The sequence below is a fragment of the Halichondria panicea genome, chromosome 8, assembly GCF_963675165.1.
Source record: "Halichondria panicea chromosome 8, odHalPani1.1, whole genome shotgun sequence".
Lineage (NCBI taxonomy): Eukaryota > Metazoa > Porifera > Demospongiae > Suberitida > Halichondriidae > Halichondria > Halichondria panicea.
Genome location: NC_087384.1, coordinates 3,984,029 through 4,011,114, shown reverse-complemented (window position 1 = coordinate 4,011,114; position 27,086 = coordinate 3,984,029). Strand labels below are relative to the sequence as shown.

At 40.0% G+C, this 27,086-nt stretch overlaps 1 protein-coding gene across 1 annotated transcript; it reads left to right on the top strand.

Annotated features, from left to right (window-relative positions):
- The first annotated feature begins 1,884 nt into the window (after window positions 1-1,884).
- Window positions 1,885-22,015, top strand: LOC135339999 (structural maintenance of chromosomes protein 5-like). The gene is made up of 26 exons (XM_064536276.1): window positions 1,885-2,112; window positions 2,262-2,323; window positions 2,368-2,447; window positions 3,603-3,764; window positions 4,354-4,416; window positions 4,474-4,536; window positions 4,637-4,734; window positions 4,919-5,033; window positions 5,269-5,459; window positions 5,712-5,844; window positions 8,153-8,316; window positions 12,273-12,449; window positions 13,525-13,618; window positions 13,766-13,879; window positions 13,996-14,160; window positions 15,473-15,531; window positions 15,718-15,784; window positions 15,836-15,937; window positions 16,073-16,140; window positions 16,192-16,264; window positions 16,375-16,548; window positions 16,611-16,829; window positions 16,913-16,966; window positions 17,538-17,599; window positions 19,896-20,277; window positions 21,700-22,015. The coding sequence occupies exons 1-26, from the start codon at window positions 2,006-2,008 to the stop codon at window positions 21,805-21,807; spliced, it is 3,156 nt and encodes a 1,051-aa protein (XP_064392346.1). The 5' UTR covers window positions 1,885-2,005; the 3' UTR covers window positions 21,808-22,015.
- Window positions 22,016-27,086: the final 5,071 nt, after the last annotated feature.

Sequence of the window (27,086 nt, the reverse complement as noted above, 5' to 3'; positions counted from 1 at the left end):
TAGGTTTTTAATGGTACGTTCATTACGGCTTGATATGACCTTTTGGATGTGGTTCGGCAGATAACACTTACTTTACACTTAAATAGAGAGTATGCATACTGATTCATCATCCTCGAGACAAAACCACAAAACTAGTTTTTTAGCCTGAAATGTGGCCACCTCGCTATTTCGGCCAAAGTTCCCAATTAAGGGTGGCCGGATTAACCTCACTGTATATAAATGTAACTGGTGTATGCCATACGTATAATTATAGGTTACGAATGAAATTTTTTTGTGATGAACTGCTGTAAAAATTATACTACATGCGTATATGTATCGTATGGTGCACACCGAAATACTTGAGAATGAAAGAATAAAACCACGTCACACTCGATCTGCAATGATCGCACTACACTGTCTGGTAATAACATGATCATGTATATAAATCTAGTCAGTATTCTTTCGCAAGAACTGGAGTACGTTATTTAGAGGTTGTGGGGGGGGGGGGCGGGTCAGCTATATAGTGTGTCTAAAATGGGAAGTCGGCTCAATCCTGTGACAATGTATTAATTTTTCTAGCCTCCTTCTCAGGCTCATTTTGCTTATACTTTTTTGCTACCGATTTGCTTTTTATCTCACACGTTTTGCTTCCAGTGTTAGATCTACCAGTAGCATGTGTAGTGGTAGTCTACCAGTAGCATGTGCACCACATGCAAGTAGCATGTGGTGTTACCGTCACTGTTGCACGGCGAACAGTATTCGCCGTGCAACAGCAGTGGCAGCTAATTGCGAGTCTATGTAGATCTATAGTATTGTGGCTGTACACATGTATTTTTTTTATTAGTATAATTATAGGGTCCATTTACAACAAGCTATTTTGTTAAATTTGAGCACATGAATTTTGCTTGATTTCTCATTGCTCAAGTCCCTATGTTGCACACAATTTTGCAGCAAACTAATTTTGGTCAAAGCCTATAGATACTGAAGATGATGACCTGTTAACGTTCCAGAGCAACCTCCAGACAGACATAATAATACCAGCTCCTAGCTCTTTGATATAATAATACGTACTCCTAAAAGTCCACCTTGAGCATTACTCGGCGGAAAACAACCAAACGAGTGCCTAGACTCGCAAGCCGTCATGTTGCACACGAACAGTACTGTTCAACAGTGACGGCTTGCGAGTCTAACGAGTGCCTGCATGGCTGAGAGCCACTCCCTCTTGTACTACTTTCAATGGATTATTGTGCATTCATGGTTAGGGATAGGTTCCGCACTATTCCTCCCTGGGCCAAATGTCCATGTAGACCATATACATTGTAATAGATCCTTTTGGACACCATCTATTGAAATGTGGACATGGTCTCCCCTGAATCAGCAAGACTAGATCATCTACATGAGAATGACATGCCCTCTTGCCTAGAGGATCAGTGGGGACGTACCGCCCAGGACTGAGGAGATACCTTGCACACCCATTTTGTGGATGGCCTATTTGTTTCTGTGATGAAACATGCTAAGTACCTATGAAGAGCAAGTATCATCGTGGAGGTAGATTTCACGATTCCATTGGCATTGGTCTGAGTTACTGTGAAGTCGTTGGGTTTATGGTCCCCTTTTAGGTTTTTGCAACGTCCACCCTCAGAAACAGCCTCGAAAATTAAAGCTGCCTTTTCCAACCTTTCGGAAAGGCTGTCGATGAAGCTCTGGATATCATAGATACTATGGCCATGGATAGATAGATCATGAGATTAGTATTTTTTATCAAGAGTTCCTAATAAACTCGTGGTATTAGCCATAGATTTTATTGTTTCTGTGATAAAAGATGCTAAGTACATGATTCGTATGAAGAGCAAGTACAGCTAGGTTTGGATAGATCTTCATGTCTTTTGAGAGAGAAACCTAGCTGTACCTCAAACGACCGCTACCAATGCCACGTGCTGGAAGTGTGTCTAGCTAGCTACTATAATTATACATGTACAAGAAACTGATATAAAGATCAGTGAGTTCACTATTAAAGTTGAGCTCTATGGCACAGCATAGAAAATCAAGTGTGCAACAAACTACCAATGATGAGGGTTCAATCGTACCACATGCCAGAGGCTCCATTGTTAGAATAAAGCTACAAAACTTTTTGTGAGTTCATTGCTATTTTTTTAATATGAAGCAGAGTGCAGTGGTTGAGTCTAGTTGCTTATGATAGTATGAAAAAAATGTTGATGAATGGCCGACCTTTGTTATCTGTGGAAGTCTTCCTCTTTTTAACATTACATTTTTAATACCAGAACATTTGATGGTGTTGAAATCAAACCTTCATCTCAACTGAATGTCATTGTTGGGCCAAATGGTGAGTCTTTTTATGAATTCTGTAGCGTTCACCTATCCGTACAGGTACTGGAAAGTCGAGTGTTGTGTGTGCTATATGCATTGGTCTTGGTGGAGCCACTAGGCTACTAGGACGAGCAAAAGAGGTCAGTATTTAGGCCGCTGCAAGTTAGTTTCCCGCCAGGAAATGTTGATGAGGACGAGCTGTCTTTTATTGAAAATCTCAACGTTTACAATGTAATTTGAATGTTTAGGCCCATGTGACTCTTTGTAATGCAAAGATTATAATAAGGTACAAAGGTAAATAATGTAATGATAGACAAATCAATGAGGTAAGCTACTGAGCATGAGGGAGCTGTACGGGAAACTAAAGCCTAACTGCAGTGGCGAGGCCGCGTTGTGAGGTCCGTCGATGAAGCCCACTTCTCTTACATGAAGTTACTCTTGTACAGACGTTTGCAGAGTTCTTGCAACTCGATGTCTAGAGCGGAAGTGCCTGTCTTCTTCTTGTTATTTCTGTCACGTGAACCATTACGTAACAAGATTGAATTCTGGCTCATTCCTAACCAATTTTTATCCAATAGAGCCTATTTAACTGGGAAAAATTCGACCTATATAGGAGGAAGGCTTTGAAAGCCTTTGCACCACAGCTAGCTGAAGTTATCCTGAGTATTTCCAATCGTATCCAGCTGGAGCTAAGGCTTAGCTCCAAGCCTAAGAGAGATTTAACTGTCTATGACTAGACTCTCAACAGCTTGCAGCAACACAAAATGAGCGGGCAGGCTGGGGCAAGCCACTTCATATAATACTGGGAAGTTACAATCCTATTTCAGACTTCTCTGAATATAAACTAGTAACAAGTAATTTAGTGATACATTTTGAGAACTCAATGTAAAAACTTGTCTCATTCAACAATGTTGGGCTCACGTGATGTTGTGTGGCTTTAATGTACAGAATATCACGTGACGGTAACTTCCGCTTTAGACATCGAGTTGCAAGAACTCTGAAAAGGTCTGTAGTTGTAGATGTACACAGTGAGGTAATCATATCTCTGATTGCATAATCATAGATAGTATAAAGGAACGCATCATGTGATATACTTACTGATCTTAGCCTCGATTCCAGGCCCTTCCTTTGGGGGGGTAGGATGCATGCAACTTAAGTGAGGGGGTATTGTAGTCCCTTAAAACAATTAATCCTTGTACCATTGATCACCTCTGAGTAATATGTTTGCTCGCATTTGCTGAGCTTTCAACTGTGTACATGCTTGCCTATCTTTTAAAATTCACTTACGATTTCAGATCAAGGAGTTTGTAAAGCATGGCAAGAGGGATGGTTTTGTGGAAATAGAGCTGTGTGAAACGAGGAAAGCAGGCAAGAACCCAGTCATTAAGAGGAAGATCTCTGCTGACTTTAACTCCTCTACTTGGTTCATCAATGGAGTTGTGTGTAAACAGGCAGATGTAAGAGAGCATGCACCTTAATTTTTTTGCTTGGTGATCACAACATTTCGTATGAAGTGTTTAATATGTACTCGTATACATGCATGCAATAATTAATTAGATCGTGGGCATGATCGATGCACGTATATCTTTATAAAGTCCTTAGCCCAATGGCCATCAACTAGAGTGCATGTGTGTACTGTTTATGTACACATGTTGTTATAAAGTCTCTCAGCCCAATAGCCATCAACTAGAGTGCATGTGCATGTGTGTAGCGTTTATGCGCAGCATACATACATGTATAGCACATCTGCAAGGGCACACATCCATTTTAAGGCATGTACGGAAAACAAATCCTGTCACGTGGCATTTAGCACCGCACCGTACCACCCAAATCGCTTATTTTTGAAAAAATGGTAGCTAATTTATAATTATGAAACTAAGTAGTGTCGTGAAATATATAAGTGTTTCTAATTACGCGCAAGTGGTTTTTAATGAGATTCATTATAAATTATCTGCGCGAGTACACATTTTTGCGATTTTACTCTCATTCGCAGATATAGCAGAAATGACTCCCTGTTATTCGCTTTTGTTGTGTTTTGCTTCACAGGTGACCAAGTTGATCGAGGGAATGAATATTCAGTTGCAAAACAAGTGTGTCTTCTTACCTCAGGTAAGCCCTTAAGAGATGTGTGTATAGTTTAGGTACTTGAGGTATGTTGTTTCACAGGACATGGTAGTGGAGTTTGCCAAAATGAACATGCACCAGAGGCTGGAAGAAACTGAGCTGGCAGTAAGTTAATTATGGAAAACTGCCGCAGTTCTATTTGGTGATAAAATAATTATGGTACTTGCTGTTTCAGTTTCATCATGCATGCACTGCTTTTTTTCAGGTCGGGCCCAAGAATATGTTCAAAGCACATGAAGAGTTAAAAAATCTTCGCCAGTCTTCTTCCACAGACAAGTCAGGTCTAGCTACACAAAAGAACCTGTAAGATACTATCTGTAGATTAATACATAGTACAGCTAGTGTAAATTGATTATCGATTCCCTGAGATTTTAGTGAAGTGCATGTATATTGAGAAACCTTTTGTTTAGCTGATTCCAGTGTGCATCCACAATAATTATGATCCTTTATCCCACAATAACTTATACCTGTACTCCTGTTATATCAGTCTCCAGATGGAAGAACGTAAGAACCAGCTCTTGGAGCGTGATGTAGAGAGGTTCAAAAACAGACAGCGGTTTATGGCAGATATCAAGTGGGTCAGCCTCAAGAAGCTCTGGCTGGTATGACTAAATTGTATAATCATGCACTCTTAAATTTGAATGCTAATAATTATTATGATGAATTACTCAGAGAATTAAGTAAAGTACCACACTTTCCTCACTACAAATTAAATGTGAGCTGTCTATAGTGTTTTATGTACCAGTGCTATCTAGAGAGTACCGAGAGTCCATACTCTATAGTGTAGTTACTGGATTACTCCTGAAATAATTATTTTAACCTTGTACATGTGCGTAGGAGTATGAATCTGCTCGCAACAATGTAACTGACAAGAAGAATGAACGCAAAGAAGTAATGGCAAAAGTGAAGAAGCTCAAGCAGACTTATCAGCCCATCAAAGAGAAGCACAAGACACAGGAGGATGCCCTGAAAATCTTCAAAGACTCTGAAAGCGGGGCTAACCTTCGAAGGAGAAAACTTTTGAGAAAGTGAGTGAAATTGAAATTGTGTGGTTTTTGAGGCATACACTGTACATGCTGTATTCCGTATTTACTACATCAATCTGGATAGTGTGCCTCTGAGGAGTTTGTACTTGGTCCCGTGTCCGTAGATAGCTTAGTTTGGGTTTGGGACACCCTGGGGTTAAAGTCACGACACGAGTACCTCCTCTGTGTGTGCCCTAGCTGTGACGTACAGATATTTAATTTTTGGTGTGCATTTATAATATCTGTCTATCTTAGTGTGACTGCCCTACAAGAGAACCTTAGTGAACTGGGAGATAAGTTAGAGGGGCCCCGACAGGATTTGGAACAGGCAAAGAAAGACGAGGCTGAAAGAAAAGGCAAAATAGAGAAAATGCGCATGGAGATTGAGGTAAGGAAGGGGTTTGGGTCAAGTCAGCTAAGCAGAACCCAAGTATAGTGGGGATTGAGGTTGACAGAGGGAGGCACCAATGTACAGTTCATGTACAATTAATGTTACTATTATTGACGGCCGGGTAGTAATTTTAGTGTTTTCAAATCTGTTTTTAGGGTACTAATTTTGGCGGATTTGTAGCAAATTCATTATCACAATCAAAAGATGTTACAGTACAAGTATGAGTTTTAAGGTTGAATGAAAAGTTTGGAGTCAGATACAGATGAAAAAAGGGCTAGCTTGCTTAGCATACACTCAAAAGTACATTACGTTATACATAGGTTTTTTTTAATGATAATTATTCATAATGCACGTGTACATATATATGTAGCTTCCCAGTTTCCCAAGTCGCAGCTAGGGCTAAACTACATTAGATTTCCGTTCACTGTAGCTATGGTGCCTGTCTGTTGTGCTCTCTAGCAAGCTCACATCACTTTCTAGTAATCTCGTAAACTTTTATGGAAGATGGCAACTAACCTGAGTTAACCCCCCTACACGGGTCTCCATAGTAGCCTATGTACAGTAAAAACCACTACGTTTGATGGTGAATTTCAAGCTATTGAGCCGGGGTCCCACTGGAATTAGTCCCATCCTTCCACTACATGATAGCTAAATTTTTAGAGAAATTGACCGTGGGATCGCTGCTGTTTTGACTGCTGGAAGATCCGCACTTTTCATGCACAAATCCTTGTATATACCGTACTTAACCGTCGAACCGCCCACATCAAATAACTGCCCACCCCCTACTTTTGCCTGAAAGTCCTGTAGAGGCCTATTTGCAACCGTAGAAGCGCCCACTATTGCGCATGCGTATAATCGGGTAAAGGTCAACATGATGCATGATTTTTATTTGAGATAGCTCAGCTAGCTAGCTAGAGAGCTAGCTAGAGATATATCTAGAGTGCTAGCTCAGAAACAATGACTTTAGCAAAAGAGAAAAGCTGACAGAATAAAAGTTAAACTTATGGAATATTCATGAGTGACCACAATACCCTAACTTTAAAGGGTATGGAAATCAAATTTTGGGGGGCTTAGAAAGGTCTGCGTAAGGCCTCAAAGTGTTTCCTGGGGTTTTACGGGCACCATGAATGGTTTTGAATATGTCCCGCCCTCCAATGTAAAACCAAGGAATAATCTCGTGCGTGGACTTCCGTTTACAATCCCTCTCTTCCCTAATCTATGGTCTTATGTTTTAAGGTTACAGTAATAGAACCGTTAATAGTATAAATGCCACGATAAAAGAGTTTGAAGCACATACATGATAAATATAATTATTGGTGTACCATTGACGCTCTGTATGACAAGTAATCAATCTTCAAAACATCTTCCAGTGGAAGCTCTGAGCGATCATCAAGTTACTAGAAACAACACAAACTAGTAGTCATTTAAACTCCCAAAAATACTTTTTACCTCTTATTATATAGGATACTTCTTACCAGACTGGAGGGAACACAAAGTGTTTTTTTTCGTTTCAGGCCAAGAAAATCTCTGTATGTAAAATGGCTGGCAGAGCCAAGGAAAACAGCTAGCCTCTTGTGCATGAGCTTTCAGTTTTAAATATCCTCTTGTGGCCCTGCATATTGTTGACAGCAGACTGCACCTAAGCTATCAAATATTTGAGCCCTGAAATGACTACTGCGTTTCCATTCTAGCTGCTCAAGATCACTAGATCTAGCTCATGAAAAATTAATGAGAAAACTGTTTACCGTAACCTTTGGTATCATGCAATGCTAGCTGCTCAAGATCACTAGATCTAGCTCATGAAAAATTAATGACAAAACCGTTTATACTGTAACCCTTGGTGTCATGCAATGACAATAAATTATAATACCTTAATGTTACTATTATAAACGGGTACTAATTATTTTTAACGAATTTGTAATTAACGCTAAATTTAGTCAGTGCTAATATAATGAAAAATTTGCAATATTATGCTAATTAGCTTTCATCTGTATATGACTCCAAACTTTCCATTCAACATTAAAACTCGTATACTTATACATCTTTTGACAAATGCTAATGAATTTGCTACAAATCCGCCAAAATTACCCTGAAAACAGAGAAAAATCTGAAAATGCAGTAACCTTAAGGTATAATCACAAACTAGTAATCATTTTAAACCTCCAAAAATACCTCTAGCTCTGTGTTCTTGCTCTTATAAGATACTTACAAATAATTATACCGTACTGGAGGACTACACGTTACATGATGTATACATGACATTGCATGTATTTGTGATTTACTCTATAATTATGTGTTAACACAGAGTTACAAGACTGAGATGGATGCGTTAGAGTCTCAGGAAAGCATCACACTCAAAATACAGTCACTAAATGCCCAGCGGTCCGAGATAAATCAGCAGATTGAGGACAACAACTTCCAGTTGAGGGAAATGGGTGAAGAACGGCAGAGATATAACGACATTGTCAGGTATTTAAGTTTCATCTTGTGGCTACCGTATATGCTTGATCAGAGGCCGCGGCTACTAAATATTTAATTTTGCTGGCAGAGGAGGCTGCAATTCGAGAGAGGCCATTGTTCGAAAGCGACGTTTGTTGGCCCCAGCTAATTCAACAACCTTTAGTTTGCCATCAAAAGTTCTTTTCATCTGTAAACTCAAGCTTTGCCATGAGAAAGTCTTTGTGATTCAGAAGCACTAACAAGCTTCTACCAAGGGCGTATACAGAGAAGAGGGCATGCAACTCATTATGTACCGTACATACTCATCCGACTTCGTATCAGAGACCGGATATGCTAAAAATAGAATCCAGTATACAGACGTGAACAAGTGGGCGGTGTTATTTACAGAGTTATAATTATGGGCGTGTACATCAGAGCTGCCTTTGCTAGCTAGCTAGCTAACAGTGCAGTATTATTTTAGAGAAGTGTCATGACCATGTACCAGTCCTAGTCCAGCCAGGTCCAAGACAACCCCTTCGAGCGGGAAGTTAAGTGCTGGGCGCATTGTTAAGAAGTACCAGCGACTCAGGAAGACAGATTTATTGTACCTAGGTTTCATCTTCTTGGAGTTGCAACTGTTTGATGGTTTGCCTTTGCCTTTGACACTGCTAGTACGAGCCATACTGCTGCTGAGAACTAGTTTTACTATGCTGCAATCGAGCTAGCTAGCTACCTGCATGTACCTAGTACGTACCTGCAGATATAATTAAGACTTTGATTTACCTTATGCGGTCAAAGGTTACGTGTGGGTGTTTTTGTGGGCAGTTCTAAAAATAGCTCGATACGAAGTCAGATGATTCTGAGAATAGGGTGAGTTGCATGCCCCTCTTCTCTGTATACGCCCTGTACCTATAGCTGCTAGTATTATGAAAGCACCGCGGGTGGTGGAGGTGCCAAGCTACATAACATAAAAGCTTTTATACACACATTATAATTATCATGATGAACAAACATTTTTTGCATTAATATTTTAATTTGCTGCATGGGCAGAATCCAGAATCACAGGGAAACTCATGATTGTTGATAATGATAATAATTGTTGTTAAAAATGATCGATACAGAAAGCTCAGGCCTAAAATTAATATGGCTGCATCAGCAGAGCCTTGCAGCTCTCTTCTCACTTTTTCAGCTAGAGTAAGGCATCTATAATCAGACACAATGCATGTTCAGACACTCATTCTGAGGAAACAAGCAGTGATAAACAATTTCTTTTGCACCATCTTATCAAGCATGTGTTACTATGAATGTATGAATTGATAAATATCAATTACTAAGTCTTTAAGAGCTGAAAATGTGCTAGTGTCTGATAAACGGTAAGAACAGATAAAAAAATCGATCATCGGACACAACCTACCGTTTCTTCTGTAGGACAATAACAAACCCCCAAAGTTGAAGTTGCAAAACGCTTGTATATGTCCATGCAGCAATTATTTCTGCTGAGTCACTTGCGTATCAATGACCAGACAGCAAATGGGGTCAAATGTCATCGGTATCTACGTAAACGCCCACTAAGATTGACCTTTGACCCCATGCAGTTGCGTGGGATGCCAAGAACATTTGAACTTTGACCTCATTTTCTGTCTGATCATTGATACGCGAGTGACTCAGCAGAAATAATTGCTGCATGGACATACAAGCGTTTTGCAACTCCAACTTTGGGGGTTTTATTATGCCTCGAGGCGTAGCCGCACGAGGGATACGGTAAAGCTGACTGTGTGTGTGTGTGTGTGTGTGTGTGTCTGTGTGTCTGTGTGTCTGTTCCAGCTGTAACTGCTCAACGGTTGCAATGCGACGAAAACTAACAGCTTCTATAGGCTTCTAGCCACGTTCTCTTGGATTTTGATTCGTGGATTAGCAAACTAAAGCTTCTTTCTCGAGTTATGGCTAGTTTGACTCACATTGAAGGCTGTTGCAGTCTCTTCAGAATCTTTCATAGCATCATCTGTCCGCACAAACTTTCTATTCAACATATGAGTTAGCCTTGCACTAAAGCGCTAGCTTTTTGTTAGCTACAAGACTCAGAAAATACCTGTTAAAACAGCTAGCTAGCAGTAGCCATTGATCTCACCCTTTAATTATTCCTGTGGATGTAATGCGCATGCGCGCTCATTCCCCATATCCAGATCCAGATCCTCCTGGCAGAATCATATTTTTCTTGAGGGCCTGGTAAGCCACAAAACACTACTATATAACAATATAGATAACAATATGCATGTACACAGGTCTTTTCTTCTTAGATATTATAATTATACACTGAACTATAATTTATACAGATCCTGAAAGAATCAATTTTCTTCTTTCTTGAGGTCCTGGTATTAAAGCCACATAATACAACAATAGATGCATGTAATAAGTCTTTTCTTCTTAGTGACTTTATATAGATAAGCTAACTTTATGAAATAATTAGTAAAATTATGCACTTCCGCTTATAATTAATTGAAAACAAAATCTTCTTCTTTGTTGCTTCCTAGATCCTTGAGGTCCTGGTATAAGCAGCCACAAAACACAACAATGATACCATAATTATACAATTGAATAGATGCAAGTCAGTTTTAGACAGATTATTTTATACACTTTTTCCTCTTCTATACTTCCTCTTCTATACTTTTGAGCGAAAGCAAATCATGGCGAGAGGCATTAGCACAGCGCCAGCTTGAACACTAGTTGTTTATAGTTATTGTCCTTACATAATTACTATGTGACTCTCAGCATATCCCCCTACAGAAGAAACGGTAGGTTGTGTCTGATGATCGTTTTTTTTGTCTGTTCTTACCGTTTATCAGACACTAGCACATTTTCAGCTCTTGAAGACTTAGTAGTTGATATTTATCAATTCTTTTATAGTAACACATGCTTGATGATGGTGCAAAAGAAAATTTTTTATCACTGCTTGTTTCCTTATAATGAGTGTCTGAACATGCATTGTGTCTGAATATAGATGCCTTACTCTACCAATAGCTAGCGTTCTAGTGCAGAATTAACTACTAAGTAGAGTAGAAACACTCAGTGAACATGTTTTGCTATGCACTCTTCTGAAATGGCATTGCAAGTAAGCAAAACTAGGCATAACTCGAGAACGAAGCATTATTATTTTTGCAAATTCACTAAAATAAACGTTACTAGAAGCCTATAATTATATAGAAACTCTTACTCGCCCTTCATTGATCCTTAAGCAGCTGTAGCAGTCTACACAAACAGACATACACACTGACACACAGACACACAAACACACTACTGTATACCTCACTTGCGCATGCGCACCGAGGCATAAATAAATATGGCTGCCACGTGCAGAAATGCTAGAGTCAAAGTTCGCTGAGGCTACTATTAATTTGAGTGGTCTCTGATCAAGCATATATACGGTGTTTCTGCTGAGTGATACATATACGCCATGTAGCCAGGAGCGTATCATCCCCGAGGGGGAGAGGGTACACATGAAACTATGCAAGCATACAGTCAATGTACTCAGCGAAATTCAAGTGAAAGACCGGATATTATGCCCATAATAGAGATAATATATTATTATGTAGAGTGACACGTACAGACTTTTCTTTAATTAGGGTAACTCAAAGGAAATTACGGAGTTAATAGTCTATAATTATAGCTACATGTATAGCTGCTTCTTGGATCATATGGATTGTGACGATCCATGCTGATACTAGCTGATAGTACTAGTTTGAGCTAAACTCAATGAACAAGAGAGTCAACTCATTCGCTTGGGGGCAGTGTTGCTAAAATAGACCTATGAATTTTGCTGAGTATGAAGTTGCATGCCCTCTTCTTTATAATTATACGTCCTTGGTGTAACTGTGTTGAGTACGTGGATGTTTGGTATGAATGACTTGTAATTTTCATTCTGCTGTAGACTAGAAACTTGATCTGACTGTTCTGCTAGAACAGAACATGTTTCATTTATGAATGTGTAGGCATCATGAGGAAGAGCTATGTAGGATGCAGGACATTCGCAGCCAGCGGTTGAAAATGCTGCAGAATATGGACCATTGGGCCTACGACGCTCTGATGTGGCTAGAGAAAAACCAACATCTCTTCAAAAAGCCCATCCTTGAACCAATCATGGTCTCTGTCAACGTTTGTGACCCAAGGTGTGTGGTGTGTTTGGAGTAATGTGTCAGTATGTGTGTGTGTTAATACTGCTTGTAACTCAAAAGCAAAACATCCCCACAAGGCTTAATTGTTAATTTCTCATCATTGCCCGTGCACTCCTTCAGCCTACCGTGCCTTTATTTTTTTGCTTACTGTATATACATGTAGTTGTACAAGATTTTGTCACATGAATAGTTGTGCAGAGTCCATGTGTTGCTATAGTCAATGCAGTGTATGTCAGCTAGCTAGCTCACCTGCAGTGTGCATTGATAGTAACAGCTAGCTGTTAAGCTAAGATCATTACTACCACTACAACTTGGACAGGGTTTCATACAAAGGTGCCGGACCCCCCCCCTAAAAATTAATGATGTACATTTTTTGTCTACAATATCTCATTAATTTAAAGCACACAAAAACCCAAATAGTCCTGCAGAACAGACACCATTGGGGAACCAAGGTTTTGGCCGTTACAGAGAGGTGTCCGTATTTGAGAGGTTTCATCATCACCCTCATGATTGTATGCTTCATGAGTCAATTCCTGGCAGTTTTGTACCTGATGGTTGTTATTCAGGACTGTATACACAGTGATTAACATGATTCTATATAATTATAATAACATAAGCTAATCTAGAGTGTTCATGACATTGTGAAGGATTGACGTACGACTCTCCCGTTTTATTGTTTCCATGCTTTTGGCACTTTCCTCGGCCAATCCTAGCAATTTTTGTTGCACAGTCTAGATTATTGGGTTGAAATGTATAATATAATTATTATTATGTCTCACAACTATAGAGGATTGTTGTAAAAGCAAACTTTCATCACTAATTCTTGAATTTATACTGTTTGAGCGCGAGAATTGATCATTATGTTCCAAAGAAATTTTCACCACATGTGCTTGACTATCATTCATAGTAAGAAATTCAGTGGCTTATTGATCAGATGTACACATTAGCGTTATCATGTTAATTGTGGTATAGCTTACAATTCCCCTTCCCATTTTTGTTTGCCTACATCTATGTTCCCTCTGACGTTTCTTAGTATAGCGCATGTGCTGCTATCATATCCCATTTACAGGTACACTGCTCAAGTGGAGGCTTCTCTGGGAGGACGGGACTTTGTGTCCTTTGTGGCTCAAACTGAAGAAGACAGAGAGTTATTTCTTAAGGAGGTATGTGTTGGTGTGTAAACACAAATACAAATTATTAACTACAATACGACATCAACATCAACATACACAAAATTCCATTTTTAATTTACTGTCGCAGGTAAATTGTAATTTTGTAATCTGGTAACCATTTGCAATGCACACTCGTAGGTTCGAGACAAGATGAGATTAAAAGTCAACGTAGTTAGAGCTCCTAACAAACGCCTTAGTGAGTACAAGCCACGAATAGGTATCGATGAGCTGAAGAGATATGGATTTGACAAGGTAACTTTAAATATTAATTCTTTTATACTAGCTTTTTCACTCGTTTAGGCAAAAAAATATACAACAGAACAGTTTCATCACCAACATTTTTTCTGAACTAACATCGACTTTTGTAGGTGATAATTGAGCTGATCCAAGCTCCAGAGGCACTCCTCTGTTACTTCTGTCAGTTCCATGGGCTTCACGAAGTGCCCATTGCGGGTGAGCTTACACCCGAGCAGCTCCAAGGAATTACTGACAACCTGCCAGGCCTCAGGGTGTTCTTCGCCGGGAGCTCCAGGGTACTTGTAGCGATGTCATAATGACATGTATTATAATTACCGTATAGTGGGTAGTTTTCGTATGGTGAATATTTTCATATTTAGAGTGCATTAATCCATATACATTGTAAATTAAAACTATAAAATTATTATGCGCAAGTTCTATGTCACTATTCTCAGCTGTACGAATGGTTGGAATACGAAATATTCATTTAGTACACGTGAACGTTTCCACCAACAAAAATTATACCCGCTATTATGGTATATTAGTAGCATTGTGAAAATACTCTATGAATACTATTTATCGACCGTAACTATCGTGTAGAGGATCGAGGAAACTAGCAACATTTTTTGCTTTCCCTGATTTTTAAAATACGTTAATTGTAATGGTAAACAAAAAGAGCCAAAATAAACACTCGAAATGCACAATATCAAATCCAAGATAGCATGGCTAGAAGCTTATAGAATCACTTCTAATCCGAGTGCATGGAGCATTTTTAGCTGAAACACACACATGTGCAGTACATACTCTGTTTTCCCAACCTTTCTCTATTTTCCAAAATTTATAGCAATAGAGAAAAGAGAGAAACTGTGGTTGCCGCAGTTGTACTATTATACTTGCTTATTAATTATTAATCCGCTAAATCAGAAAAAATCGACCCTTTGCGAATAACTATTGCATTCTGGCAAGGATCATGTGGAATTACCGAATTCGGTTTTTCGATTTTATTTACAAGGTAGGGTGGCTGTTTATAGCAGCGGCTATTTTTAGCCACCTTGCTATTGTCCCAAGGGTAACCGGATTAACGAGAGTTTGCTGTATTTTATAGCTACCGTAAACGCACTGTAGGAGTTAGCTAGCTCTTAAGTATATTCTAAAGTTTCAAAATCGCATACCGTATAGCGGGTAATTTTCATGGGGTAAAATATTTATTATTTTCGTGGGCAAGCTGACCTCCACGAAATTCCCCCCCACGAAAACGTTGGCGTGATTTACTGGAACGCATGCAATGCAATGCAGGCAATGAAGTCAAACGAACATTTTATTTATGAAAATTGCGGTGTTCAAGTAGAACATATTTTTTACCCCACGAAATTACCTGCCATACAGTAATTAGAAGAGCGCCTGTATTGCAGTGCTAAAAACCAGCAATTGAGTCGTGCGCTTAAAATAATTATAGTAATGGTTATAGTGGCATTTTAGTATACGCGTATACTAATAGTTAATCCCGTATGAAATGTATAGCTTCGATCTGTACTACTATCTGTAAGAATGTTTGGTGTAACGTACGTGCTGTTCTCTCTGTTATGGGCACTTTACACTGTTCTCCAGTATTCTGTGACTCATTCACGGTACAGGAAGGAAACAAGCACCAGAGTAGGTGTGTTAAGGTAAGCTAGATACTTTGCGTGTCCGTGTAACCACTTCCTACAACTTCGCATCACATGTAATCAGAATAATAATTATCTATTAAAATTTTGAGCTGTGAGTGAAGTGATGAGCAAAAAAATAGAGTGCTTTTGTTAAGATATAGACGAACACTTGCTAGCTAGTGTACTTTCATTCTTTAACTACAGGCCACCGAAAGTCCTCATTGCTAATGTGGACGTACAGCATAAACAAAAGCTGGAACAAGAGATTGAAGTATGAATACCGCCGCTCATAATCTCTGGTTTAATCATAATTATTATCCAGGTTACAATGCAGCAGAGGAGTGAGCTAGAAGCTAACTACCAGGATATCAAGGAAAAGGACAGCGCTCTCAGGCAGGAGAGTAACAAAAGGCTACAAGAAAAGGTTATACAATTTACTCGGTGTAGAAGCAGGTTCACGGCTTTTGAGTGTTGTGTATTAATTATTTTGGAACCCAAGGAAGTTCGAGAAGCATATTATTATAATTTTGCTTCATATGTATATACTTACATTGTGTAGAATGCTCTCAAGAAGGTGATTGATCAACGAAAAAGCTATGCTGTTAGCATTAAGTCAAGAGAAGCAAAGTACGTGCTTAGTAGGTCTGATTTACATGTAGAATTATAATAATACCTCAGGATAGCTAACCTGACTGATGTCACCTTCGACCTTCAAAAAGCTGAGGAAAAATGCCAAAAAGACTTGGACAAGGTAATTATTAATTGCATACTGATGCTGTGGGCACATAATTATTCCAGTCATTCTTTCTACTGTTGTGTTTTGTTGTACACCATTAACTGTAACGCACCGCTGCATGGTAGATCCATCGAGATCGTGTGAAGTGCTTTGTTGACATTAAGGAAAATCTTCGGAGTGCCGTCGCTGTGACCAAAGAGTGTGTGGAGGCTTCTCTTCGGGTGAAAACCAGTGAGCAAAGGGTTAACTTCTTACTCCATCGCTATCATGATAGGAAGGATGCTTATGAGAATGCGGAGGTTAGTAAACAATTAATTAGTAATAATGGTGTTGGTAAACAATAATATCTCTAATTCTGTAGCGTCAACTGATAGAATTAGATAAAGCTTTAAAGCAGGCCAAAGAAAAGGCCCGTGTTATACTGGAGAGAGCAAGAGTGAAGTCTAAGGTCGACAGTCCTGCAGACAATCCGGAGATGATGGACCATTTTCAGCGGCTTCCTAATGAGCTGGATGACCTGTTGGAACTCATACACAGTCTACAGGCCAAGGCTGATATGTGTGAAGGCATTGATCCCTCAGTGAGTGCTGTGCTCTGCCGTATTGTAGAGTTGTAGTGCAGCAGTAACTTGTGTTTCTTAATTAATAGCCACCTTTTTTACAGGTTGTGCAAGAGTATGATGACAGGAAAGGTCAGATTGAATCTCTTCATAAGGAGGTATGTCTGTCAGACTGACATGCACATATTTTAGAAGCCTGCCATGATACCATCAAGAGTATAATTATAAGAAGAGAAGAGTGTCGAACTACACACAAACACAAAGTAACATGACTCGCACATGATGAAGTATTGTAGTAATCTTCTAGTAAATGTTAACCGTGATGTGTGGTAAATTGAACAATGACATCTGATTCTAGCTAGTCATTCGCGTTCAACGTTCAGAGCTGCTCACTTATAGGAGACAATCTCTCCACAAAAATAATCTAAATAGAGAGTCGATCAGACAATAGTCGAGTTGATCCTCTTCACTTGCACTCTTTACTCACTGTTAACTAATTCTGTGCGTTGCGTAATGTATTATGCGCAAGTTTGCACAAACATCATCAATTGTGAGTTGCTTACGTGTAGTTGACAGGATGTCACGTATACGTTACTTTGTGCACAGTTTTTGTATGGATCAAGGCATTGGTAGTTCGACAATCTTCTCTTCTTATGAACTCTTGATACCATTGGCCTTTTTTACCATACCGTATTACATTTAGTTCTAAATTCACATAATTATTATTAGATTGAGCAAAAAGAGAACCATTTGAAGAGCAGGGACGAGAGAATATCAAAACTAAAAGAAGAGTAAGTTGTACGTATAACATTTTACGTAATTGTCGGGTTGCAGTTGCTGTACAGTGCCACACTGCTCGCCCACAAATACATCCAAATGCTTATGCCTCGAGAGTGTGAGTGTTATAAAGGAGGAAATTAATGGTAGCAGTCGAATGGATGAAGCAGAGATGCATGCATGTATGATGATAGAATTTATATATTTACCCAAAGCGCGCTTGGGCGGCCACGGGTATAGTAGTCGTTTTGTTTGTTTGTGATCTAGTCCACAGTGCTAATATTCATGCACTCCTGCTATGTACCATTGTTCTCAAATGTTTCAGCATGCCTCCATGCAGTCTGGTTTAGTTTTATTGCTCCTGAGTTGCTGTACTAGACAGCCCAGTCATACATACTAGTACTGTACATGCATTGCATTATATCACTCTTCTGGTTTATTTATAATCATGTCACCCACCAGCTTAGGGTTTGCACTTTAGTGCTCTAGTATTTCCTGTCAATGATCAAGGAGGGGAGGATCTGCAGAGATGTCGAAGTTTACACTACTGCTATTTCTGGCATGTGAAGCCACCGAATAGCTAGCGCTTTAGTGGGAAGGTAACTCATAGAAACTTTCCAAACAGATGATGCTACACATAATTTGAGGATATAGTAGAACCTCGCTAATCCGAATAGAGCCGGACCGGACCCCCTCCGAATATATGAAATTTCTGGATTAACAGATGCCATTAATTGATTATGAATATCATTAACGAAGACACTTTTGTACATGTACCGTATAGCGGGTAATTTTCGGGGGACAAAATATTCGTGGTTCAGCAATATTGAGACATTTCGTGGGTAATATTTTCGTGGTTGCTGCTTGCACTGCAGGTAAAGGTAGGCATGGTCGCTTCATTCGTGGGTAAAATATTCGTGGTAAGATCTCCAACCACGAAAACCACGAATATTTTGCCCCACGAAAATTACACGCTATACGGTATTATGATTATTACTCTGGCCAGAAGGGAAGCTGCTAGCTAGAACAGCTTTCTCTCCAAGTGAGTCTTGTGAGCTCTCTCTTTGTTATGCTTCGGTGCGCATGCGCAAGCGAGGTATACGGTAGTGTGTTTGTGTGTCTGCGTGTGTGTGTGTGTAGACTATTTCAGCTGCTCAAGGATGCAAGTAAGAGTTTCTATAGGCTTCTAGTCATGTTTTCTTGGCATGCTATTTGTGGATTTGCAAAATAAAGCTTCGTTCTCGAGTTATGCCTAGTTTTGCTTACTTGGAATGCCTTTTCAGAAGAGTCCGTAGCAAAACTTGTTCACCGAGTGTTGCTACTCTACTTAGTAGATAGCTCTTCACTAGAACGCTAGCTATTGGTAGCTGCATGGCTCTGGACTTGCAGCCATTAATTTTAGACTTGAACTTTTGGCATCGATCGTTTTTAACTAACAATCATGGTCGATCATTACCCACTATTTGAGTTTCCCTGTGATTGCATGCAATCATAATCAATGTGTGTATAAAAGCTAGCTATTAGTAGTTTTATATTATGTAGCTTTGGCACCTCCACCGAGGCCTGCGGTGCTTTCATTTTCTTTGCAGTGGCCATTGTTTTGGGTGAGGTATTGAGCAGGTTACTAAATTATTGCTGATTCAGTAAAGCAAGTTAGATAGCGCATGCGCAGTAGTCCATTCTACGGACAACCCCTCCTCTTTTCAGTTTGCCATTTTGTCCAGATTTGCGAGGTTTCGGATTAAAGGGGTTCGGATTAGCGAGGTTCTACAGTGACTGCAACAGCAGTCACTGTAACCATAACTCAAGAAAGAAGCTTCGCAAATCCATGAATTAAAATCCAAGAAATGCGTTAGTTGCTGTTGCAGTGCAACCGTTGAGCAGTAACAGCTGAAATAGAATACAATTGTACATAGTCTGGTCACGCCCTCCCAATAGTATTGTAGTCTGGGACCAATTAGACTACACATACATAACAGAGGAGGATGGAAACATTTGACCTTGGGCACTAATAAGAAAATTTAATCCCCATATCATGTGGCAAATACGAATTTTTCTAGCTTCTAGTCTTCGTTAGGTGAGTGGGCATGTCTACAAACAAATAAAAGTTTAATGACCCTTTTTGTTGCCTATAAGGTCAATAAAATTATTGTGTCCTTCCTTCTCTGGACATAGTCAGCTTTACTGTATTCCTCGTGCCGGCTATACACCTTGAAGCATAATAAATTATATGCGTTTCTATTGTGACTCGTTAATAATTATAACCTTCCTCTCTGAGTCCTGTATTAAATTTGTGCATTGAAATTTTAGGTGGCTGAGTGCTCTGAAAAGCCTTGTGTCAGGGATCAGTGACAGGTTCCGTTGCTATTTCTCTAACCACACTCACATGGAAGCCGCTGGAGAGGTTTGTTTTGTAGAGAGCGAAGACTTCACCAAGTGTGGTATCGAGATTAAGGTCAAGTTTCGTGACAACGAGCAGCTCCAAGCCCTAAATGCTCAGAGACAAAGTGGAGGAGAGAGAAGTGTATCTACCATGCTCTACCTCATGGCTCTCCAGGGAGGCTCCTCTTGTCCCTTTAGAGTAGTCGATGAGATCAACCAGGGCATGGACCCTGTTAATGAGCGCCATGTCTTTAATCTCATTGTCAAATCTGCAGCAGAAGGAGCACAGTACTTCCTACTCACTCCCAAAGTGGGTCTGTGTGTAACACTGTCTATTAAGGTTACCAGAGTGCATGAATTCATGCACTCCTCCTGGGCTATACGGTATAGTGTTGCCACTCACGCATCAAACGCTCTATGAATATCATTATTTTTGTGCAGTGAAGAATCACAAAGTTAGCTCAGTCGGCGAATTTTAGCCTTGGTAGGCCAGAAAATATTGAACTGAAGTTTCTATCTATTTATACGAATGAATGGGCAGGGCGACACGAAGATGAATATAGTCAATTGAGTTGCAGCTAGCCGTCAGTTTGTAGAGACATCGAGCGAGTTTGTAGGTATTTACCATCTAGTTTTAGCTTTAGCTCTTCCGTATGAAGTTTTATAAGCTATATTATTTCTTCGTGTCACCCTCTGGAAGGTATTTATTTTCATCTACAAGCCTTGAACAAGAGCTGCAAGTACATATTGCTGATACAAAACTAATTTTTATACTAGCAGTTTTGATTTTATCTTGTCTCTTTCATGCATCTTCATAATCATTTCATTCTTAAACAAAGCAATAGCACAAATATAATTATACAGTAGACTTCTTTTGTCCTGCAACGAGAGAAAAAAGCTAACCAAAAAACTCATGAATATTCATGAGCAATATCACTATACCATAACCTTAATTGCTAAGTTAATTTCTGTATAATTATGGAACGTGCGCATGCACCCAAATTAACAAAGTTGATACCGTATAGCGGGTTATTTAAATTTTCGCAGATTGCTCATACTAAACATTTTACAATACCTGTGCAACCAGAAGTCTGTTATCTATATAACGTTCTAGTCCAGAGGTAACTACATGACATTGTGCTAAATCATGGGAATGCCCCCGAAAGTTATGTGGTCAATTATGACTTCATTAAGGATTCATTAACAAGTTATGTGGTCAATTATGACTTCATTTAGGATTCATTAACCCGAGGCTATAAGCGCTACATGAGTAACATGAATATATTCATGTACTCCTGTTAGCGCTTATAACCCATAACGTTTTTCATGCGTCTGGTGCATTCCACAGCCACCACAAGTAGTTGAAACTAGTTGTCCTATAAAAGGAGTGATGTGTACACGGAAAGGAATGCAACAAGGAATGCAGTTGTTACACAGCTCACTCGTGTGCACATTGCCTTTGCCCTCGGGCCTAAGTCACTACTGAGCCAATATATCCCATGTGGCACTTGTGCATGTGTCACAACTATAACATAAAAACACAACACATGCACTGACTTAGCTGTTAGTGCATAGTTTTTAAACTAGGGGGGCAGTTGCCCCAAGCCCCCCCTGGTTCAACGTCAATGTACGTGATAATGATACGTCACATCCATTTTGCACATTACGTACAGTTTACTACGTACTTTGCGTTATGGATTCTGCTGACACGATTAATTCTTTTTATTTGTAGCTTCTGCATAATCTCCAGTACTCGGATGCAGTACAAGTTCATATGGTAAACAATGGTCAAGAATCTGTGGAGTACAGTGAGTACAATCTTGAAACTATGCTGCAATAAACCATCACTTTGTCATTTAGCCTCACAATGATCATACGTACGTATAATTATAATTAATATCCATTGATTGCTGTTGTCATCATAATAAACATAATTGTTTGCATAATAGTTAGTTGTGTTAATCACTAGCTGGTTTGTATTTATTTACCCAGTTTAGTTCTTAAATAATATTATCTTGAATGATACTCTATTAAGACCTCATGAAAAATTACTAAGATTGGCCAGAAGAAACACCAAAAAGCATAGAAACAAGAAAGCTGGCGAGAGCATAATAATATTACTCCAATCTGTTACAACATCGTTCACATGTATGTAAACTTTTTGGTGGTCGTTTTTTCCATGCTATTTTGTGGTTTTCCCAGCACATTACTGGTAGTAGTGTGATTCCTTATAATTATAATACAGTCATTACAGTACATGTACTAGCCTCGTCCCTAGGTCGATCTGTCTCCAATTGAATGCTAGGTCGACTCCTATATGACATGCATTTGGGTGACAGTTTTGTGGGACTTAATGATCATTGACCGTGCATTTCTTACAATAATTATATTTGTGAATGTTGAGTTTTAGGCTAATTAAAAAAGCATCATGGATGCTTTTAGGGAACTCCCAATTTTGACCATACGGTGCTGATGGCCTCAGTAGAGGCACTGAAAAGGATGCCAAACGTTCAAAGTCCATAATTAATGGCTGCTGTTTTCAGTCTCTTTTCTCACTCTTGCAGCTAGCCTTCTAGTACAGTGCTACCTACTAGAATGCTACTACATTAATGTTTGCTGAATCAGAAAACTTTCCTTTACAGACTTTAATTGTTGCAAGAGTTAGAGCTCGATCCCTATTAATCTACAGAATGCCAAGAAGATAATTAACCACCAGTACTTCTGCCAGGAGCACATTACAGAAGGAGCGTCTTGCCTCGGAATCGCATCTCGTGGAAGTTTGCAAAGCATGAACCGCTAAGTGGGTGATAATCATCTGCAGGTGAGTGCTAATTTAGTTGACAGTGCACCTTACCAAGCATAGGTCAACAAATATGAAAAGCTACAGCTAGCTAGTATAGCTATAGGCCTGGTAGTAGGCTCTTTCTTCTAAGAACCCCAGTAAGACTCCCTACTGCAAAAACAAAACGCCTAGTATGTGTTAGTTTAGGTCTAGCAAACTACAAAGTAATTGGGGTGAGCCCTGAGGCGAGACCCATAGTTTCGAGTACTGTAGAGAAAAGCTCAGCGACCGGATATCCGTCTGTCTGTCTGTGTGTGTGTCTGTCGCTTGAAGCTTTTTAGCATGATGTTCGCTCCATTTGCACGCTTTTTAGCGTGACGATCTGTTTGTTCTACTCGAACTCACTGGATGAAACTGATACAGCTCAACAACTATTAAGGCAGTGAGGCAATGGCGTTGGGATATCAAACACACCATCTGCTGGCAAGACTAAGGGAAGTTTGACAACAAAAAGGAGCTAATGGCTCAGCTCGTCTGAAGAGAGAGACCTTTACGAAACAGTAAGATGAAACTGATACAGCTCAACAACTAAGGGAATGGCGTTCCCTACGCCATATCAAAGACACCATCTGCTGGCAAGGCTAAGGGAAGTTTAACAACAAGTAGGAGCTATGAAACAGAAGCTCATCTGTCGCCAAAAGGTTCAAATTGAAGAAGAAAAGAGAATTGCAGTTAGAGAGATCTTTAGGAAACGAAGGAAACAGCAACTCACTACAACTTCTTTGTCTTCGCTAAGGCTAGGCTTGCCCCACACAATACTTCCAGCATCCCCTAGTTATTGGGGCGAGACCCATAGTTTCGAGTACTGTAGAGAAAAGCTCAGCGACCAGATATCCGTCCGTCTGTCTGTCTGTCAGTTTGTGTGTCTGTCGCTTGAAGCTTTTTAGCATGAGGATCGCTCCATTTGCACGCTTTTTAGCGTGACGATCTGTTTTGAATTTTGGGATATCAAACACACCATCTGCTGGCAAGACTAAGGGAAGTTTGACAACAAAAAGAGACAGAAGCTCAGCTCGTCTGAAGAGGAAAAGAGAACGGTTAGAGAGACTGTTACGAAACAGTAAGATGAAACTGATAACTGATACAGCTCAACAATTAAGGGAATGGCGTTCCCTACGCCATATCAAAGACACCACCTGCTGGCAAGGCTAAGGGAAGTTTAACAACAAGTACATGTAGGAGCTATGAGACAGAAGCTCGTCTGTCGCCAAAAGGTTCGAATTGAAGAGGAAAAGATAATTGCAGTTAGAGAGATCTTTAGGAAACAAAGTAAACAGCAACTCACGTACTACAACTTCTTTGTCTTCGCTAAGGCTAGGCTCGCCCCACACAATGCTTCCAGCATCCCCTAGTTATGCCTTGGTGCGCATGTGCAAGCGAGGTATACGTTTGTGTGTGTGTGTGTGTGTGTGTGTGTGTGTGTGTGTGTGTGTGTCTGTCTGTCTGTGTAGATTACTACAGCTGCTCAAGGATCAATGAAATGCAAGCATAGATAGAGCAAAGAGGGATTGGCAACAAAATCGACCTCGAAAAACCATCCGTGTTGCCCCGGCGTTACTCGAGGCTGTCTACTTCAACGTAGGAAGACAGCCTCGAGTAAAGCACCAGCTGGGAATGGTTGAGGAGACAACTGATTGTCAGTATAACAATCCTGCTGCTGATTTTAGACTTCATTTCCATGCATGCTTGAGGCTATATGTGATCCAGGACACTACTTAGTTAGACAATCTTAGCTATATTATAGGTGCTATTGGTATACATAGCCATAAAAAAACGGTGAAAAGAGGTGAAAAAAGCGCTATGTACCTGTAGCTCTTTCTCAACAATCTCTAGAAAAATTTTTGGCAATTTCCCCATAATACACATCACCAAGAATTAAGCATGGAAATGAAGTTTTGGGGGGTTTTAGAAAGCTCTGTGTAAGGCCTCAAACATAAAAAAAAGTGTTTCGCGGCGTTACGGTGGGGGACAACACGCATCGTTTCAGGATTAAGCCACACCCCCTGCACACAAGTCTACGTTTTAACTTCCGTTGCCAATCCCTCTCTTCTTTATCTATGATGCAAGTAAGAGTTTCTATAGGCTTCTAATCATGTTTTCTTGGATTTTAATTCGTGGATTTGCAAAATAATGCTTTGTTCTCGAGTTATGCCTACTTGGAATGCCATTGCAGCCTTTTCAGAAGAGCACGTAGCCAAACTTGTTTACCGAGTGTTGCTGCTCTACTTAGTAGTTAGCGCTGCACTAGAACGCTAGCTATTGGTAGCTGCAAAAGTGAGAAGAGAGCTGCAAGGCTCTGCTGATGGCAGCCATTAATTAATTTTAGACTTGAACTTCGGCATCGATCGTTTTCAACAACAATCATGGTCAATCATCACCTATTCTTTGAGTTTGAATGCAGCAAATTTCATCATGTATAAAATTAAGCTATTAAGTTGTTGGCATCTCCACCGAGGCATCAGCACCTGCGGTGCTTTTATTGGATGTGCTCCTCTTTTAGAATTTTCTGTACCAATGAGTCTCTTCCATGATATAATTATACCAACATCCATCAAAGATCTAGCTATTCGATTTTAGCTCTTTCTAGCTCTCCTGCTGCTGCACTACATACAAAATCCGCTCATAATGATATTCACAGGCCGACCGTAGTTTGTAATTTATGTACACAGTACTTACACACTTTCTTATCTGCCTATTATTCTCATAATCGTATGATGTGCTAAGCGACTGGAGAGTGTACAGCAATTAATCCCGTATCACATCTGGTCCAGTAACTGCACGTCGTCATTGACAGCGTACGTGCATGCTGTCAATGACAATGTATTGTTTTTGAATAACGACTGCGACCGAAAATGTTAATATAAACTGCAGAGAATTCATGGATTAGAAATCAATAGTATTGTTACTCATGCAATAAGGGATTAATAGCACTCTTAACAAGCACTGGCAAGATTAATAGCACTCACCTGCGCCTCGTGCAATTAGTAAACAGGCGTCGCCGCCCTCGACTGTTGTACGGAAGGAGGACGGGACCCAAGCTTATCTACAGTTTTGTTTTTCCACCGGCTCCAATCAGATTGCAGTATTTCTAGTGGATTGATCACACCCATTTAACTTTACCATGTGTGAATTTTGCACACACTGGATTGACTGAGAAGCTGGCCAACACAGTGACATTCAACACACACTTAAAATAATGAGATTCATAATGCTATTGCGTAACAGGCCAGGCCAGAACAAAATTGTAGATAGGCTTGGTTCCCGTCTTCCTTCAGGGAGGGCGTCTCCGCCCGCCTACCTCTGACCTCCTGCAAAGCCAATTGGAAGTTTTTCTTCTAAAGATACTTCAGATAGTAATTTTATATAATAATTATTACAGCTATTATAAATCACAGCTCTATAGCAACTGCTAGCAGCATTATCCATGCCTACAGCACAGCTATAGAATCTCCAATCGCCTTCACTTCTAACTTGCGTTACTTCCACGTGGCCTCTTCTGAGTTAGTGCATGGTGACCTCTGACCTTCCTAACTAGGAAGTGAATTGCCCTAATGGGCTTCCGTACTCTTAAGTTTCTGTCTGTTTGATTAGTACTAGAGCTCATTTTGTGCACCTAGATAGATGCATGTATCTATATGATCGACCACATGTGCCAGGTCAAAGAGTATGCGCAAAATCATTTGAGGTTTTTTCAGTTTTTGTTCAGTGGGCAAGAACTTGGAAATTAACAGTAAGACGCTCCTTCTGTAATGTGCTCCAGGTAGCTGCAAGAGTGAGAAGGGAGCTGCAAGGCTCCGTTGATGCAGCCATTATCTTAGGCTTGAACTTTTGCATAGATTGTTTTAAAAACAATCATAGTTGATCATTACCTAGTCGGGCGCTGCCGCCCTCTACCGTTGCCCGGAAGGAGGTCGGGAATCAAGCCTATCCACAGTTTTGTTCTGCTGCTGGTGGAATTCCACCAGCTCCAGTATCTTGAGTGGATTGATCAACTTTACCACGTGTGAATTTTGCACACGTTGGATTGACTGAGAGGCGTGGCTTTAATGAATGATATTCATCGCTATCAGGGGCGTAGCCAGACTTTTGACACAGGGGTTTACGGGAAATTTTAGCCACGCCCACTTCCGGTGCCACACTTTCTTGATTGGGGCACACCTACTCTTGTTACACCTACTGCTCATTGTTTGTAATGACTTTTTTTACATGTTTGTGAGAAGCTAGCTAGACTGTCTAGCTAGTCTAGCTAGCTATAGACATTCTAAAAGGCAGGTGTC

Coding starts and splice junctions, on each gene's coding strand:
- LOC135339999 (XM_064536276.1), top strand. CDS start 2,006: ATGGCACAGCATAGAAAATCAAGTGTGCAACAAACTACCAATGATGAG. Junction 15,938..16,072: donor ACAAAAGGCTACAAGAAAAG/GTTATACAATTT, acceptor TACATTGTGTAG/AATGCTCTCAAGAAGGTGAT. Junction 17,600..19,895: donor ATATCAAAACTAAAAGAAGA/GTAAGTTGTACG, acceptor TTGAAATTTTAG/GTGGCTGAGTGCTCTGAAAA.